We start from the raw sequence: 20,754 nt of genomic DNA, 5'->3' as shown, positions 1-20,754 counted from the left end.
GTAAACTTACCAGCCTCCGTTCCTAGTCAGCGTAAATCCGAATTTCGATTCCCTGTCCACGGAAACTCGTATTCCAACAATTCCCAGTCCTTGGGGCGACACAACTTGTCCTCTCATGACGGCCACTCGGCTATAGTGAATACATATCATTAGTAAATGTTGTCGCTAAAGGTAAACCTAGCACATATATTAATGAAAATGATTCGGAGTTGTGAATCTAGTTCAGTATGATTCGGATATCATTTTTTGAAATCTAGTTTCTAGTATTTAAGACTAAACATCCATTTCTAAACGACGGATAATTGTATTTTAAGGAGAAGAACCAATAGATGTACTTTATAAAATTTATTTATTTAATAGGAGATTTAAACTGTACTGTTTGACTGTATAATGTATGTGTAAATATGTTTTAACATATTATATTAGGCACTCATTGATATAGATGTACTAGTATTTATAATTAAATAAATTGGACGTTCATAACATTTAAAGTAATTATTAGACAAACAAAAACTATCATAATTGCATAAAAAATATTATTACAAAATAAACAATACCTTGAATAATTTAAAATTGAAATCACATTTTGTGATTATTTATTAAATTTCTATCTATGTTGTTCGATATGCTTATCATCCATATTGTTTAAAACATTACTGATCCATGCACTTTGTGAATTTATTTTAGACATGCATGGTAGTGACTGAGATAAACTGTAATACAGAATAATGCTCTGAAAGTTCAATGTTACAAGAATGATGGGAATTTCGTTTCAAAATCAAAAAACAGAACTGCCTATTAATGATAACATTTTCAGAGCCTAATTTGTTGTTCTCAATGAAAAGCAGTACCGCATTGATCAGGGCTAAAGTAACTGTGTAGTCAAAATGAGCAAGAAGAAGAAAATTTGTATTTCATTTGATATTTATAAAATATATTTTATTCGTTTTTTTATTATATTTTAAAATCTCCTTTAAACCAAGTGGGATTTATATAGACTGGACCTCCATGGTCCTTGGCATTAAGCCTATCGACTGGTGGGTGACCAACTTAGAGATTATCACAGAAGACATCCGGTCTTACCCAGCCCGGTTACTGGCTTGACTGGGATCATTTCCCTTGGCGGATTTTTCACTATTGGCTTTGGGCAATGACAATTATGAACAATCACAAACGTCTAAGTTATGTTATGTATATTAGGGAGTATTTTAAAATTTGTCTATCGATATAATTATTTAACATAATTTACTATTGATAATACACTTATTTTGTGAAAAAGATGTGTCTGATTTCAAAAAATGATTCCTTATTAATATGTACTGTAAAGAAATCTTAAACATCTAAGAATGAGACCGAAGTTAAAAGAATGATTCTTCATGCATATTCTGTAGCATCAAAAAGCTATAACTTAAGTTGCAATATATTGAACTGTGATAATGTAAAATCGATGTGGTAGAATCTATGTAGTAACGCGTTATTTTACATTATAACAGTTTAAAATAATTGTCGGTGGTTGCAGGCAATCGTCTCTTATTACTACGAAATAAATAATATGGTTTCTATACAAAAAGTCCCACAGCTTATCAGATATTTCTAGTACATTCATGACACTGCCTTATCACTATGGTAACTATAAATATTTATAAGGAACCTAAATATTTAAGATCAATCTGTCAATAGAATTTTTGTATAAATTAACAATCTAAAATGCAATTACTTACCATGTTAATTTTACCACAAATGTACCATTGTTATTTTAAAAGTTTCCAGTAATTAATGACATGAATTCGAACTGGTATCTTTTAAATTTCGTGATACTTTTTAAAACACAGCGTTTATCATAATGATGCGTCCATTATTCATGAGTAGTTCGAAACAAAACCAGACGTTATGTACAGCAACGATCAAAGATTGAGGCGCCAAATTGTCAAAGCTAAATAAATGCAACAATAGACACCGCACAGTCATTAAATGTGACGATAGCACGTTATACAGATCCTAATTGCTTTTAGCCGTTACGCCCTTATAAATACCCATTATCATAGTGACACAGCAGTTAAATTTAACAGTGTGTATGTGAATATTGAGCAAAATGCAACGATGCAGAATAAGGGTCTCTTTGGGAGATATAATTAATAAAGGTAACGATAAAGGATACGAGGTTGTACAAAGGTTAAGGGTATGCTTATATTTGGGACACACTTGAGCATAAGTTAAACCGAGTCGTGGATTGCGGACGGGCTAGATTCACGAAATATTATCGTTTCTTTCATGGTCGTTTAAGTTATGCGTCGTGCAGTTTGTCCCAAGGATCGATAATGACACGTAGACAAGGGTAGGGAATCGGTTGAGCCGTCATTTTATAATTAAATTGTGTTCAGATGTTGTATTTCGTATTAATGATGGTTGTACCATTAGACTGTGTCTAGTAGGCAGCAAAAGATGGAAGCCAAAATATGATTTATTATCCAAAATATAACTAGTAATCCTTGTATTCAAATGGATTGATGTTATCTTCCGCGGGAATGGATTTATTGGGCCATTTATTAAGACGTAGATGTTTTAATGGCCTATTAACACTTACAAATGGTTTTCTATCCAAATAGGTCGTTTCTTTCTCTTTCTTTGTAATTAAGGAGTCATTAAATAAATTTATTAATTTATTTTTGTGTATTTGGTATCATATATAACCATAATACATCCTGTTTCATATAGTCACTGTATTTTATGGGATATTCTAGTTAATATATTAGTTAGAGTTTTCATAATATTAGATTTATTATATATATATATATATATATATATATATATATATATATATATATATATATATATATACATATATATAGAGAGAGAGAGACTTATTCATAATTTAATTGAATATGATAAGTCATTATTATTCTTATGTTATTTTTATTAGCTTATAGCATTGTTGTTTCAACTATTACATACCACTTTTTAAATAGCTATATTGTTTCATTTAAAGTTTACAAGTTTATATTTCATTTCATTGTACTATATTCATAATAGAGTCAAATTAATACTCATATTTTATCAATATTTAACATGTTTTAAAGTCAAATATACGTCTAATTTGTTTATAAACCTTTGATATATAAATTAATCATTCTCAGAATAATGTGATAATCAATATTAAAATAAAACAAAATTAGTTGTTCATATGTATATTCACAATATATATTTTGTTGCACAATTTGTCTTCATAATTTAATAGCATATGATAATCCACTCTTTATATTTTTAGTAATCATGTTGTTTTATCTAAAATATTTCTTTTATATTAATGCACTATATTTAGGCCCTTTTATATCATATCTTTAGTAATATATTATATATGTTTAAGTGCTTGTATGGCTATGATATATTTTATTTTCTGATGAACCTTGTATTAAAACAATTATATTAACCCTTTGTAAAACGATATATAGTTCGAATTTAATTATAATTATTATGTGTTAAAGATTTTAGCTTGTACTTTTTTTGGGGCGTGTTTATATTTTATCACAATTTAACTGTATATGATTTTCTGTTATTATTAATTCATTAAACATTTTTATAGTATTAAAAACCAGAGGAATTAAATTTTGCGAATGTTTAATATTAATTTTTTTCTTGTACTTTTATCCTCTTTCATCCTAAATTATTACAGAAATTAAAAACTGCCAGATCTAAAGCTTTATATAAAAGTCCATCAAAAACCTAACAAATTAGTCTTCCTTAAAAGCATTTAGATTAAAGAGTAATCAGCAAAGTGCAATCAATTTGGATGGTTTGAGTAGTTTATCGATAAACCTATCAAGCACACGCACGAGGGTTATAAGCGAAATACGGATTAATCGTTAATACGTAAACATCGTTAGCAGCGTGCTTTTTATCTAGCATATATTTCACAGTTGGATGATGGTGAATATATTATGGTTCTGGGCATACTTTATTTCGGTTTTATTGGCCTTGTTTTGATATTCAGAGGAATATTCGATATTTACGATAATAAATTTTAATTTTGTTAGACAACCAACAATGTGAGTAAATCTGTTTTCTTCGATATGGCGTTTAAATTTGATTATGTGTACACATTTTTGTATTTATTTTTATTTACAGAATATGTTAAGAAATGTTTGAAATTTATAATTTGAAATGCCTATGAAAATGCCTTATGAAAATTCAACCCTAATTTTAATTTTCAATAATATTGTTAAATAATACTTATATCAATGCTATTAAAATATATTAAGAAATGTTGGAATTTAATTTCTTGTTGTTCTTAGATTTTGTTAAGAAATGTTTTGATTAACTATCAATAATATTGTTATATTGTTAATTTTTATACTAGTGTTATTAGAATATAATAGAAAACGTTGGAAATTAATATTTTGTTGCTATTTCTTGAATTATCATATAAAGTAACTATACATGTTTCATTATATTGACATGAATTTATTGTTGATGTAAATAATATGAAAACATTTTGTATAATATATCTTTCATATAATACATAGTTAATATAATACGAAAATACAGCTTTTTTAGCTACAAGTTGTATGTTCCATAAAATATTTAGTTAAAAACATTTTTATTGAAACTTCGTAAGATCCCTAATAATTGTTTTAAAATTTAGTGTTAATTTAAACTATTGAGAAATGTACATGTTTCAAAAGAAACTTAAATTTAAAGTGAAAGCTTATTAGACGAAACATGATAACTAATGTATTTGAAATAGAAAACCACGGTAATTGTTTGGAAATGGTATTTTAAAATAAACAATTTTAGCTTCCTCTCGTGCTACGTGATATAATTAATGTTTTCCATTCTCTTACCTTAAATTGTTAGCACAGAAAACATATTGTCTTAAGATATCGTACATTTGAACCTAACTAATTAGTTATTAGCATTAGTTGAGCAGACATCTAGGTAGATACAAATTTCTGCAATTTCTGGAAAGGCAAGCTGTCGCTTTCAGATAGTAAACGATACGTTATGGTGACAATAACATTCGGTAGTTGCAGAAAGTGATATTTTAAGGTGGTCGTTTGAGTTCTTAGGGCTTTATTTGTATTACTTATATTACTTATTCGAATTTGTACTAACGCGAATACAAATTCGGTTAAGCGATGAGTGCCTACCTCTTCGTGACAATCCCACCTTGTTCTTGTTATTGGATAAGTTAGTTTATGTTAATGTATCTTGTCTTCTTGGCGGGAATGTATTTCATTGATGAAAAGTGAAGTAATATACAGATGGCGCAGCAACAGAGCATTCATGGCAACTCAACAAAAAACACTGGTCTTTTGCAGTATAAAATCAAATGTAGGACCGCTTTGTTTTAACATAATAAGGCATAAGAGACGCAGGCGTTTGATAATTTAAGTTTATAGTAAAAACGTATTTTTTGTTCTTTTATGCCTTGTTATGTTGTTAGTGATGAAAACTGCAAAAGGCTTACAAAATGAAGAACATACCAATAAAAAGCTCGAGAGACATATGTAATACACAGAGAACAATACATAAAATAGTGGACAAACAAACAAAAGAAGGTAGGTTCAGAGTATACGAGTACGTTTTAGCTTTTGCAGGCCACAATAGATAAAAATGTGAATATGATATCGCATATACAATTATAAATATTACGAACGAATACAAATATTTGCTAATTAGATTTTGCTTCACGACAGGTGGATTTATCGTTTTCCATTAACTAGATGACTGATTAATTATGCCGTGACTTTCATTTAAAATGGATTTAATCGGATATTTTGTCGCGGTTGTTTCAGTGGAATTATTCCCATTAATATATTTATATATAAAATTGTATTAAACAAACCATAAACACAATAACAAAAACAATATGTTTTAGAGTATTTGCATTCGTTTAACGAAGTAATAATTCACAACAAATTTAATTATTGAATGAAATCTAGACTGGTGTAAAGGAAATGTTTGAATGCGAATTGTTCTACATAATTAGCTATTGAAAATTATTTATTCAATCGTTGTTATTTTCATGTATTTTATTTTAGTCACTTTGCTAATGTTTTGTAATATATAATTCCTGTGTAGTTCGTTAATAATAACAGATCTATACACAATCAGTTGAAAATATTGAATGATATAGTGGAACAGTGTAATAAAAATTGATAACACCTACTAATTTCTTCGGTTATTACGACATATTATTGTATATACCGAGTTCCAAAAATTAAATAAATCGAATTGCAAGTAAACGTTTTTTTACGCTAAAAAAGAAATGTCTGGGATCATGATGGTTGGACAAGAATTGACTAAAGACTTTTTTCCTATATTTCTCCAGTTGATTGATTAATTTTAAACCTTGATTAAAATTGTATTGAATATCGGTGGCCTGTCAATTTAATTTCAGAAGAAGTAAAACACAATTTTTCAGGTTACCTTAAGATATTTCACAGAAAATATGTTAAAAATAGGTAAAACTGAAACTGGAAGTATTAATTAATTTTCATTTAATACGTTTATACATTTCTAATTTTATTTTAAACGTAATAGATAAAAATAAGTATTATTTGGCTAAAATTATTAAAGTTACTCAATTAGTGATATACTGAATAACATATTTAGTAAATTAAACGTTATATAAAATGGGACAAAATAATTTGAATTAAAATTTAGATTATTGTATCCAAGATATAATAATAGTGTATGATTTTAAAATTCGTTTAATCATAATCAAATAATTGTTCAATTTAAACAAATATTTTTGTGTGAATATAAATATATTTTATAACAGAGTTTACATTGTTTCAATTTTAAAAGAAATGGGAATAATTGAAACATTTTTCTAGTAATTGTTAATAAAATTGATGTTAAATATCATCGTGTTGATATTGCTTGATAGCCCCTGTCATGTACAACATCATTAACATACATGTCCTATTTTAGTGTCGATTATTTGAAATATGTGGAGAGGTAGAAGAACCTAGTTCGTCCAAATTTTAAATACTTTGCCCCTGAATATTCAATATAGGTATAAGTAAAACGGAATACTTAGAAAATCAAAATGTCAAACAACCTTGAAGGGTATCACATAAAGCATGGAATTGTTACAAAAAATCACAATTGAGTCAATTCACACATATTATTTTAGATTTTGTATCCGTGTTTTAAATAACTTTTTAGATAAATATTTGCTATCAATATGACGCGCAATATGATTGATTTTGCTATCCGAATATAACATATCCGAAGACTAGGTGGCAATATTAGCAAACATTGACAGTAATTCACAGCAAATACATTAATGACATAGTTATTTTAAATATAATTTAAGTTTAATGACAGTAAAAAAATGATTATTTTCTTGATGCATTCCAGTGTCTATTGATACAATTACATACATTTTAATGTAATACATAATAAGTCAAATGAAAATAACTATGGCTAGCATTTTTAGTAGCTCTTTCACAATTATTACTATTTTATTTTCAGGCATCAATCAGTACTTCTGGCCAAGGGGATATTGTCTTTTCAATTATTTATTACTATTTCCAACGTAGATGTTCTAGCATTTTCAACTGATCTAATATACTGATCCAATATTTTATTTTATTTGATGTTTGTTGTCTATGATCCAACACAGACGTTAAAGCTTCGAGCATTTTTTCCGAAAATGTTGCTTGATAATAGAGTCAATAATTTATTACTACTATCAAACCAAATAGCTACATCAAAAATCCCTTTTCTTCGGTTCAGTAGAATAGATGCTGGATTTAAAATCTTTCTCCTCATCTTTCCAAGAGTTTTCTGAGGCTAATTCTTGTATTAATACCTTGTCTTGAAAACAATGATCATTACAGATTTAGTCTCCATATTCTTGTATGAGTTCCATTGAGACATTCATGTTCAGGTTTATAAGTTTGAAATTTGTTCAGTCAATCAATAACATCACTACCAAATATCTATGTTTCAAATACAATAACATAAGTAAGAATAAAATGAGTTTATATTCTTTGAGTTAAATTTACTGGACTTCTTAAACTGTTCTTTTTATTCTGTCCTGGTTTGACTAGTTCATATTTTATTGCAGCTAAATAATTAAGTCATAACATTATTTCCATGAAAGCCTTACCATGAAAAACATTTCTGGACGTAATGATTTCCTTAGAGATTTGGTTATGGCGACGATAATGTTACTTGTGGTTAAAATTGAAAAATAGTATTTCGTTCACACCAATATAACACAAAAAAGAGAATAATTTGCAAAATGAGCAATATGTGAGGCCATCTGTTATATACTTACTACATAAACTATATTTAATTAAATGTCCAATACATTTAAATTCTGTGTTGATATTAATTAGCAAATATTTGTGTTGTCGTACTATGTCGTATGCGGATAAGTATATGAGTAACAAACAAAACTGAAGAATGAATGTAATATGTAACAGGCGGTACATGGACGAACGGACAGACAGACAAAGAACGAACAAGGGAGATGCTGCGACTTACCGCGGTGTAAAGGAGTTCCAGAACTCGCTACGGGTTGCAGCAGCGACACAGGGAACACAAGAGACAGGACAGTTACTAATCACTCAGTAATACTACATGCGGTTTATGCACGTTTGTTTGCGGTGTTCGTAAAACCCGACATCATTTTATTTACTACTGAATATATTTCGAATGATTATTTCAATTTATTGAAACGTGCACAAGGCATATGTACTACTACAATATTTAGAGCATCAAGTCTACGATAGATCGGGCATGGCCATGGAACAGGTCAGCCCGAACTAAATCTTGATGGACCAAATAGCGCTTCGGGCTCATCTGCACGCAACGCATCGCTTTCATACATTCGCTTTCAGTCAACCGTTCTGTGACGAGACAATATGACGGACACACAATTAAAAAGAACATAATAAAAAACGAAAATAAATCAAACTAGTTACTACTGACAAATGACAGACACAAGTTAGGCAAATATATAGGTTAAACATCTACTGGCAAATAAATCAATAAACAATATTCTAAGTTGACGGTCGGAAACCTACCGAGTTTTGTTAATAGTCGGGCGTCGATTATTGGATTAATATTACTCTAGCGTAAGATCATATTAATCGATCGAAATAACATTGTTTATTTCATATTTTCTATATTTGGACAAATATATATTATCTTAATATTCATTTTACTTGTTTCTAATATTTATTTGAATAAAAAATTCATTTTGTAACTTTTTAATTTATTAATGTTAAACATTTATCAGAATATAACTATATAGAATATTCATTTATTATTTGAAACAATATTATAATTAAGAATATTTATAATTAAATTTTTTTTCAATCAATTTTTTATAAAATAAAAAAAATTTCCATTATAATAGTTCAAATAAACTTATCAATTATTTCTTGTAAAATGTAAATACTGAAATATTAAAATTAGTTGTTTTGTAAGCTCTAGAAGATTCGACATATTTTATAATAATACTCTTTAAGACAAAAAATAAGATCATTATCTTTATTAGGGTATATGAGAATATAATGAATAATATTATGCATTAGATTTATATTATATAAAGCAATAGAAATAGAAATTGTTGTATGATTTTAGAATATTAGTATTTAATAGTGCTCCATTGGTATAACATTTATCTATCTATTAATGGTAAATTTTACACAACAAATGCTAACAGGTTGAATATAACTTTATAAACTCATAAATTAGCATAAACGAAGCTGTTGAAGGTAAGAATATTCATCCAGAATAGTATAATTTATAGCTTGTTTATTCTATGGATTAATAAAGCTAGAAAGCTAAATTTCATTGGTGACATCTGGTGGAAACCTGATATATGTCCTGGTGGAAAAAAATTAATAATAATATATAGTAATGTGTATCAATTCTGCAACAATATTGGTAGTAGGATTTCACGGTGATGTAAACGAATATCACAGTAAGCAATCAACATACTTTTTATTATAAAAAGTACCTTGATAAAATCTATCTCTAGCGGGCTAGGACCCTTCTAAGACAAAATTCTGGATTAACTACTAAATTTGAGGATGAATGATAGAACCAGAGTTCAGTTCCCAGTGGTAAGAATATATAAAATGGGAATGCTGAGTAGCGATTAGTAGTAGATTAGCAATAGATTCATTTCAAGCTCCTTCGCCTTTTGTTGGACAATATTATAATTCAAATAAATTAATACGAGACGGGTTCACATGATCCTCCAATGAGTTGTGGTACTTAATTCTTAAACGTGAATATAATTTCAATTAGATGGAGAAACTGTAATTAATTGATTCTAATAGAAGCAAAACAAATAAGCATTTAAAATTAATCAAATATTTATGGGAAAGCATCGCTGATATTTAGTGGACAGACTAAGTCAAGTTCAATTGAGTTCAATTCAAATAAGTAGTCGTTTAGTAGCGTTAGAGGAAGATAAAAAGCGCTTCAGTGGAGCAGTGAGCGCTTCAGTGATCCAAATTAAACAAATACATAATGATTTAGTGAATTTGCTATCCAAAATTATGATTATCGCTAAAGAGGGAAAAGAGGAAACTAATTTTGCATTGAAATATAACTGAAATATTTTAAAACTAAATACCATAACTCAAAATATCATGTCATTCCGATATTTTTTTAAAGCTGTTGTTTGTTGTCTCAGCCAAAAACAACTAAACAAGGATGTGGATCCAGAATACCATTTAGGGTTATTCAAGCAAAACAAATTTACTGATTTCTGATGAAAATCTGTCGATGTTCATACGTGAAAATGTATGAAAGGTCCATCTACTATTATTGTCAGCTAAGCTAGAAGATTATTATTATGAATATTTAAGTAGTGAATGAAAATTATGTTGATGATAAATGTTGTAGATTCTAAACAAAATATTTGTCTTACAATTAGACCGGGCCGGACTTATTGCTCGTTGATAAGTTTAGAGCAAGATCTTATTTAATATTATTGTACAATAAAATATTGTAATTATTCATGTTAATATCATATTTGTCCAAATAAACCGTAACAGTCTTATTCGATATATTTTCCAATAATATACAAATTCATAATATGCTCATCAGAATACATATTATGAAGTAGCTGTCGAGAAACGTTGTAATATTGATCTAACTATACTACCACTTTAAAACGACACATTAAGAAAATCAAAAGTAATTTTATTATAGAACATAATGCTGTTTTGGGATATTTTCCTGTAGACAGTGTCCGAAATTTAAGTTTTTAAACAAAGATTATTCGAATTTTTGTACATATAAATCGTAACACTTTTATTCGATGTATTTTCTAACAATATATAAACTTATAATATACTCATCAGAATACATATTATAGAGTAGCTGTCGAGAAACGTAATATTGATCAGTTATAGGAATAAAAAATTATCATTTTTAAAAAATGTTTAAAATTAACTACCACTTCAAAATGACAAATCGAGAAAATCAAAATTAATTTTATAATTTTAGAATATAATGCTCTTTTGGGATATATATCCTGTAGTAAATATCGGAATAAAATTAATTTAAGAGTTTTTAGACAAATATTATTCGAATTATGCGATATATTTTCTGATAATGTACACACAACACAAACGATAAAGTCTTATAATATCCGATATTATAGATTTACTGTTGCGTATTATTCTAATTTGTAGACTAGATTTATTATGCAATTTAGCTAGTACGTTAATTAATAAATGTTTGCGATAAATTGGTTAGTTTCAATAGCGCACTGAATATGGGATATTAATATCTAATTTAAACACTACGCAAATTGTCATGATTTACAGAAGATGATTTGAAATAAACGCAATATATTTCAATTTACCTTTGGGTTAATTGATTTCATGGAGTAGAGAGCGCCAATTATGTCATAAATGTTGTTTTTAGATCATTCGGTTTAATTATTTCGTATGTTAGTAACTCACATAATTACATAATAACAGTTTGTTCAATAAATTCGCCATGAAATGCCATCTCGTTATCAATAGTAGAAGTAAATATTTGATACCATTTCAATGTGTTATGTTTCATAAGAACATAAACAAAATTTCATTATTATCCGGAACTTTAATCTACGATTATAAGTCTAAATATGAACTGTTTGAACAGCTAACATCACTTAATAAGTTTTCCGTCTGATATGAATATATAGAGGATGTCACATCCTATACCTAACAAAGTAGTTTTAACCTTCAAATTATACCTGTCAAAACTGCACAGTTGTTTTGATAAGAACTAACTTTTAGTGATAGAAAACACGTAATGTCACACGTCGATGAAAACTGGCTATTCAAAAAGATTAAAAGAATACTTCATAAATGGAGATTTGTTACAAATGAAGAAGTTATCAGCGAAGTTGAATTATGTTGATGTTGATAACAAAAACAAATCGCTCGCCAAAAAAACTGCTGCATTTAATGCATTACTTTTGAACGTGACATTTTAATTTAATAAGTTAATATATTGGGTGATGTGTTGACTCCACTGAACTTTAGCTGCTTTCAAACCTACTAAATGAAAGAGAAAATAAAAGCGTATAATGGAAAATGATTTTTATCAAGTGAAGAGATAAGATAAGCTGTTGTAGATGAATATTTTACCGGCTCTACAGAAGTTATTTAAAAAATGAGGTCATTTTTGCAACTATAATTTTAATTTTTGAAAATTTCCACTTTATTTCGCACAAACTTATTTAATTATTTATTTTATTGCTAACCTATATATTTTAATGTATAGGATTAAATAGAATAGTGATGTCGAAATTATTATATAAAATAGGGAAACACAATGAAGGTTTCTCGATGATTGGAACTCTTTTATAGTCTAATAAAAAGCAATTCATTACAATTAACTGATGATATATAGCTCGGTTTGAAGAAAAATAGAGTGATTGTGGCTTATATAAGAGGGAGAATGTCAATGAACTTAACGTAATTGCAGGGGATGTAGTGTTAACGATATAAAGCAATATATGATTAGAATTAGCTTGTTTCTATGTTTATGGTTATTTGGTTCTTCAGAGAATTGTATTTATTTACAATAAATACAAGGGTAGATTGAATGGAAATGCACCTATTTTGTAGAGCGTGAAAACAAAAATACAGAATAAAATCAAGTAAAAGCTATAATAGATCAATTGAAAAGTAATTTTTTGACAAAATTAATTTTTTATTATTCAACATAATTTCCTTTATGGGTGATAACCTGATTATAACGATACTCCACCTTTTCGATGCCGCTTTTTGTAGTTCGATTTGTATTTTGCTTCAAAATGGGCCTCAGTTTCGGCGATCTCCTCTTCATTCGGCGAAAATGTTTTGCCATCGAGAATGCTTTTGAGATCTGAGAATAGGAAATAGCCGCTGGTAGCCAGATCTGGAGAATGCTGAAGGTGAGGAAGCAATTCCAAGCCCAATTCATGGATTTTTGCCATCGTTTTCACTGACTTGTGACACGGTGCATTGTCTTGGTGAAGCAGCATTTTCTATTTCTTCAAATGCGGCCTTTTTCGGCGATTTCGTCCTTCAAACGGTTAAATAACTCTATGTAATAGTCGTTGTTGATGGTCCTTCCTTCTCCAAGGTAGTCAATGAAAATTATTCCACGCGCATCCCAAAATACAGACGCCATAATCTTGCCAGCGGACTATTTTCCCAAGTGTGAGTGTTCCCAAGCTTTGTTCATTGAGCGGGTTCATCAGGTACAGTTCACTCGGATGACTGTGAATAATAATCAGGATTTTATACTTTTAATTACTTCATCATGGGATGTATAATGATTATCATTGATTCTAAATAGACGCATTTCACAGTATCCAATCTACATAGTCTAATGGTATCACACCTATAATGCGCAGATCTTTTGTTAGCACAGTTATGGCATAATGAAGCTGATGTGTTCTAAATAAACCGTAGTAAGGTCGGCAAATTAATGCTATCCAGGACCAAGTTTAAGTATTAGATAAAAATATTTTATGTATACAAATATTTTTTATATATTATTCTATCTTCTAAATTAAGCAAATATGCGGATATAAAACCAGTCCACTAATTTGGAACAAATATAAATAATATAATAATAAAATACCTTGAACTGTAAGTTTATATTCTTTGTGGTAGCTTAGTACTGGTCTTCTTAGATTGTTCCTTTTATTCTGGCATTCTTTGATGAGTCCATATTTCATTAACAGGTATAAAAAATTATACCAAACTTTATTTCGAAAACTTTATGTGATGATGGGATATTTTTGTCAACTGTAGCAACAACAACTTGAATAGTCAAAACACCCACTTTGAGGGAATTATTTTTATATCCAAAAGAATTATTATGACATTCGGTATCCATTTTAATCTGAGTCATTGCATGATTTTTTTATTCTGCAATCATTCATCATACTATCACGGTTATCACTCATTCTATTATTTTGATTGCTTTTGACTTCAGCTGTTCAATGTTAATTGCTTTTCATTGATTTTTGTTTCTGTTCATTTATTCAGTTAAGTGCTACCTTTTAATGCTATATATATATATATTACTTTTAGAAAATTTATAGAAATATTACTTTTTAAAAACCAGAAACACTCTTAGTCTTAGGCTAAGTTATCATTAGAATAAATTATAAACATTTTATTGATTTTGAATGAACTGATTTATGATTATATCCACGAAAGGAGAAGCCATATAAATTGACGGATAATACTCCATAATAATCCAATCAGAAACAGAAGTAATTCGATGAGGCTGACGTCTTCTAGTTTCTTGAGGAAGAGGGGAATAATAACGAGATATAATACCGAAATGAAATTACTTCGTATATTTTTTATATTTGCGACGAAGAACCCCCCATTACAGTTTCTGTCCGATAAATCCGCCATCAGAAATTCGATGGGAGCGTCCCTAGTTCCTAATTAAGTGGAAAAATGTTTATTTATTGGTATATTTGAGAGGAGGTTGCTTTTGTTGAATCGAAATAGCTAAAGGTTAATAATGTTTGAAAGAAATCTTTTGATTGTTGAAAATTGTAATTGCTGAGAAGAAATAGAAACCTATATATAGTCTATTCAAAGTTTTTTTTTAGTAATGCTTCATGGATATTTGTGAAGTCGAAACCTTGCAATGTTGCAGCATCAACTCTGAGTTTTAGTTCAGTTTGGCTTCATTTGGCTTTGATATACAAAAAAATGCTAATATAAACAAAATAGTTGAACAAAAATACTGTCAAATATAATTTATTTTAATATTATAGTATATCTCAAAACTATAGTTAATTATAGAGCCACAATAATTTATAGGTAATATTTAAAACCTCTTATCACTATTGCTTTCAAGAATTTTGCATACGTCTGACAGCTAGTCGCCGACCGGTTATCAGATGTATCCTAAATTATTCAAAATATTATTATATAATTACTACAGGTTATAGACAGGCAAACATTATTTCAGCCCTTTGATTATTTTGTTAAATTTGAAGTCGCTCTGTAATATATCATATCGTTTTGATTGAAAATGCCCAGGAACGGTAGCTAATCAAGGTCACAAATTGATTGCGGCTTTAATAGGTTATTTCGAAAAGGAACGAAATATTGAAGGCCCTCTTTTGCCGGTAAATCCCGTTAGAAAAAAATGAATAGTTATATAATAGTTAAAACAAATTACATTTGATAACATTTTTGCTTAATTATTTTATTTAGTTTAGATTTTTCAATTTGATGTCAAGGCTAAACTGAACTAAAACTTTAAGTTTACATTACTAAAAAACTTTGAATAGATTATATGTTTTTGTCTACTCTCAGATTGTTACTGTGAATGAATCTTGACGGATTTTCAATAACAAAGTTTTGGCATTGGGCATTGCTTTTTATTATGTTACTAGCTGATTCGACAGAAGTTGTGCTGTCTGAGCTATGAATATTCAATTCGCACTAGAATAAAAAAACAACTCTAGTGTATTTTACACTAATACAAAAAATTATTAGTTTTGTTTTCTAGCGCGTAAATAAACAATGTTGATGAATTTTCAGGATTGATACCACAAACAATTAACGGTTGCTGTTGTGATTTATTTTTCTATATTGAAAATGGAATCCACACTGGAAATTGTCATCATTTAAAGACGAGTGAATGTTCGGAATTATACGGATGCGTAAAATAAAGACATATTGGCTTTTTTAAATCGTGGCTCCGATGAGGTTTACTATTAATTTGCATATGGTAAGGATGTAGCTGGTTAAAATTCCACCAGTTCTACAACATAATTATTACCGATTTATAATAACAGTCATCAATTCGCTAGCTATTTTATTTTGGAATCTGAAAATTTATTTCCTTGACATCGAAGCTTTTTCTGGAGGCAATTCTAGGATTTTGACCTATATTTAGGAACACTATCTCGACGAGTTCAATTTTTGATTCAATAAATTGACAATAATTGTCAGGGAATATAGTGTATCCAAACAACGTGTCAATAGAAATTTTGCAATTACCAATGTTGTGTAATTCTTAAAAAAAAACTCCTTCAGAATGATTTCCTTGCAATTCGACTCGAAATGTTCATATTTAATTAGAGCGTTTTGACACATTTCCATAAAATGAACCATCGTACGACCAGATCTTATTGTTTCGTAAAACTTGGATTGTGTACTGTAAGGCCTCCAGAATTGTATTATATCCCATCGTACTTTCATTCCAAAGTATCAATTTACTTTGCTATCACACTTTGGTCATCGCAGAATTCCTGGACAGTATGCAAGTTGGAGTTTCATTTGGAAACTTGAGTTTACAATGAACTGAAATTTTCCAATTTTTCAAGTTTTTGTTCTATTGTCGAAATGCATAATATCGTTCAAACAAAAGTCTAATGTTCGGGCAAGACAACGTTTATTGGGTCCGCCTTATCAATATTTTTAAGTAAGATTTAATTGATCTATTTTTAGAACATATCTTACACAATAACAAGAGGTGATTCAAGAAGTTTGCAAAATGGAAATATCAATATATAGTGGTAAAAATTGCTTTATTTTTCAATATAATTTACTCCAATGATTTTTCAATTTATAATCACTGTATTGTTTTATGTAAGTCAGCAGATTACCTAGCTACGATTGGAGAGTATTCCTATATCACAGGGAACATTATTACAGGATTTTGATGATACTTTTTTGAGTTGCGTGAACAGACGTGATATTCGATGAAAACTTTTTTTGCTTAAACTGTGATTTTTTCGCGATTGTTTGCACCCACTTGATCCAGAATAATAATTTTAATTTATTGTTTTTTTTCACCAATTTTTGAATACGTATTCGCTTGAGTTGAGTTCATATTACTTTTTTATCTGTTGTTTTGGTCCAGTATTATGAGAATAAACCAAGTAGTCTCCATAAAGTCTCCAAGTCAAGCGATTATCAAAATCATTTTAAGCCTTTTTACAGACTGTGGAATGATTTTCGTTGTTTGCTTGACCTGTCCCATATCATTTTCTAATAAAATTAAATTTAATCATATATATTATGTTAGGTTGGAGTTAAAAAATTGGAGGGTGTTTCTTGCTTGTGTGCTAAGACGCCATTAATCTAAAATATGCCAGAGAGAATAATTTTTAATTCCTTTGCCATGTTTTCTGTACAGTTTGTAGATAGTTTCGTGATAATATCTACTTATTTGCAGTATTTTAGTTACCATAATGGGGCAATTTGAAAATACGAAACAGTAATATCGTAGAGATATCGAAATGCGAAACAATCGCGAACTATTTATTCCGTCTAGGACCGACGCAGATAATTCCGCAAAATAACAGTTTTAATAATCCAAAAAGAAACTAAGAGATTTGAATAAATGTTTGAAATTATCCGAAAATTTAAATTAAAAAATAATACAAATATTTATTTTACATCCGCTATTTAATATGCACCCACAAAAACCTCACGGACGACCGGCAGAGAGAGAAAAAAAAGACGAAGTTTTATTTTTGTATGAGGCGTATCGATCCGGGCTGATATTTTGCTTTTCTTTTGGTCGCGGTTATCATGGCGGAAGTGTACGCAGGAAGTGCCGTCGTTATATTTTATGTTCCCGAATGAAATGTATGATAATTGATTAGCTTCCCCCATTTGGTTCTGATTTGAATAATTTATTGTTTATGTATGAACGAGTAGTGGACATTCTTTCCTTGTCTTGGCCGAATATTCGTCGTATCGTAACTTATATCTGATGTTTTATTAATAATACGAAAAGGTATGAACAAGAAATTTGGAAAGATACAAATCAGAATATCTGCTCATTAGTGCTGTAAATTTGTCAATTAACTTTGATAGATTTCCTTCCATTCTTTGTAACGTCAACGTTTTACTAAGTTGCTTTATCTTTGTTTTTTTCATCAATCAGTCATTTTAAAGTCTCCTCTTATCAACTAGAGGTTTATCTGAACTGGTCCTACAATTTAACGTGGGCTCCGAACCACGGTCAACAACCTGGTTACTGGCGTGACTCGGATTATTTTTCTTGTCGGAGTTTACACTCTTGCCTAGTACAATTACAAACCTAAATTCGCGACCATGCCCCAGCACGACTCGATATCGTAACTATCGCAACAGTAGGTGAACCGTCCTGTCACCTTTACCACTACGCCAACCAAGTCGGCTTACGGTTCATTATCATTGTTGAATTATCATGGAGATGGAACAATGTTGTAAATAAAATACAATTTATTTTCTCTCTTTTTTGCGTAAATTAATGTACATAATGTAAATTAATGACCAGTTTGTTTATTTAAATGAATAAGGTAAAACAGTTCCTCTTGAAGAGAGCTGGTATTTTGATCTGACTATACCTGATTCTTAATACATTCTTGTTATATTTCTCACACTCCCTATTTTGTTTAACACTCATGGCTGTTCTTGATTGTTCCCTGTTCTGGTTCTCACACTTTGCCCCGGCTAACTCTGGACTCTTCTGACTGTTCTGGCTGTTCTTGTTTCTTTTCACTTACTCATGTTCGGAGTAATTCTGTAATTTTGGTTCTCATTCCCGATGCATCTTGTTTTAGCGCTGAAGCTCTTTCATGGGATTCTTGATGATGCGTTCAGAACTTCGGAGAGAGAAAAACTCTTCCATCTAGGTACTTCTCACGCGAATAAAACACGTGCGTTACGGATTTTTTTCTTAGTATTTAAGTTTGTGGTTATAGAAACCACAAATGACCTTCTACCTGATCTTAACTTCTTGTACTTTCTATTTCTTCTCCTTTAATAACCCAGGTTAAATATTACATTAATTTTGATCATTTTTAATTTATTAGCAGTTATTGAAATAGACTGAATATTTTAAATTATATTTGGGGTTTGAAGCTCAAGATCGTCTATAATTTTAAATCATAGGTTTAAACTGATTTGTTTTCTGCGTTTCATTTCTACAACTTGGATTATTCGGTTTATTATTTCAGCAGTATTTGATCCAACTGGATCCTGCTGAGATTCACAATAGCAGACGGTCCATAAGTTGTCAATGTAATCAGGACCCAAACGAATGTGACAAATTATTTCGTACTTTGACACAGCTGGTGAAGCAATCGTAAGACGCCTGAGGAAGTTTAATAACTCTTAAGGACGCATGTTCACCAAATTGGGACACGTGTACACACTTGAAAGCAGAGCGAAATGTATAAAAACGACATTATACATATAACCAAAGTGGTATGACTAGTTTTAATTAAATTTGAACAAAAACATGGGAACTTACTAATAGAATCTGTACTCTCTAACAATGAAAAAGACATATTTATTTCGATTTTGTATATTGTTACATGAGAACAGATGAGTCTTGAGTTCGCTACCATGATCTTACTTTAAAACATAAGACAAAAATAACAATATGAACCCAAATATTCGGCTCTCAAATTAGTATGTGTACAAAAATGTTAGGTCTAGAAAATATTATCGTCAGTTTTTTCTGGGGAGGCAAAAGACTAAACTCAATATATAATTGTGACTAGATACAATAATAAGAAAGACTTGAGATTTTAAATTAGGCTCCTTTTAACTTGAAACCCTTTTTATACCTTAAAAACTCTTTGGTGTTAAACGATTTTTCATCAAATAAAAAAAAACAATAGCAGTTGCAGGCTTTCTGAAAAACCAACATTCATAGGCAACAAACATCCGCTTACCAGGAATTAGAGGTTGGCACTCCATACCGTAATATAGTATACATCCTCTCCAGTTTTCTTTCTGGTATTCGGCAATTTCAAACTTAACCCAATTTTCCTGTATACATTGCCGTGGGCCATATATAATTTTATATCAAATAAATAAGTTAAAACCAGCCAATGCTTCTGTTTTTCATCTTGCTTCAATCAACAATAAAAATAAGTAATCTCCTCAATAGAAAATCATCACCTAATTCCTTTAAAATTAATTCACATTCTTCAATATTTCTTATTTTAAACCAAAAAAATATTTATATCATTTCGAAAATAAGTTTTCTTCACTATTTACGAAAACATGGTGTGAGACACTGTCTCACAAATTGTTGGTTTTTATGAAAGAATTGAAGTTTTTACCGCTTGTCCATCTGCCATATTTATCAATTTGTTCCCAGACCTCAAAAAAGGAAAAAGAAATACTCTAGAAGGTGCCTACTTTGAGAAGAAAGATGTACCGTTCCATAAAAACGTTATAGAAATATTGGCGTATAAATTGGAATTAGTTGAACAAAGTATTTTGTTGTTATTTCGGTAATATT

General features: G+C 29.4%; 1 protein-coding gene across 4 annotated transcripts in view; it reads right to left on the bottom strand.

Annotated features, from left to right (window-relative positions):
- Positions 1-20,754, bottom strand: part of Ten-a (Teneurin-a transmembrane protein) — a 1,091,387-nt gene that overhangs the window by 70,783 nt on the left and 999,850 nt on the right. For 3 of the 4 annotated variants that reach the window (XM_076399553.1, XM_076399556.1, XM_076399554.1), the window contains 2 exons: positions 8,500-8,526; positions 11-130 (listed from right to left, as the gene is read on the bottom strand). In XM_076399553.1, coding sequence (XP_076255668.1) covers positions 11-130; positions 8,500-8,526 — 147 coding nt within the window. The remainder of the gene's footprint in view (positions 1-10; positions 131-8,499; positions 8,527-20,754) is intronic. The other variant, XM_076399555.1, reaches the window with a different exon arrangement.

The sequence above is a fragment of the Rhynchophorus ferrugineus genome, unplaced genomic scaffold (genome assembly GCF_030347505.1).
Source record: "Rhynchophorus ferrugineus isolate W39M unplaced genomic scaffold, kcgeb_rfMv2 rfM3, whole genome shotgun sequence".
NCBI classification, from domain to species: domain Eukaryota; kingdom Metazoa; phylum Arthropoda; class Insecta; order Coleoptera; family Curculionidae; genus Rhynchophorus; species Rhynchophorus ferrugineus.
This window is presented reverse-complemented; position numbering and strand designations above follow the sequence as displayed.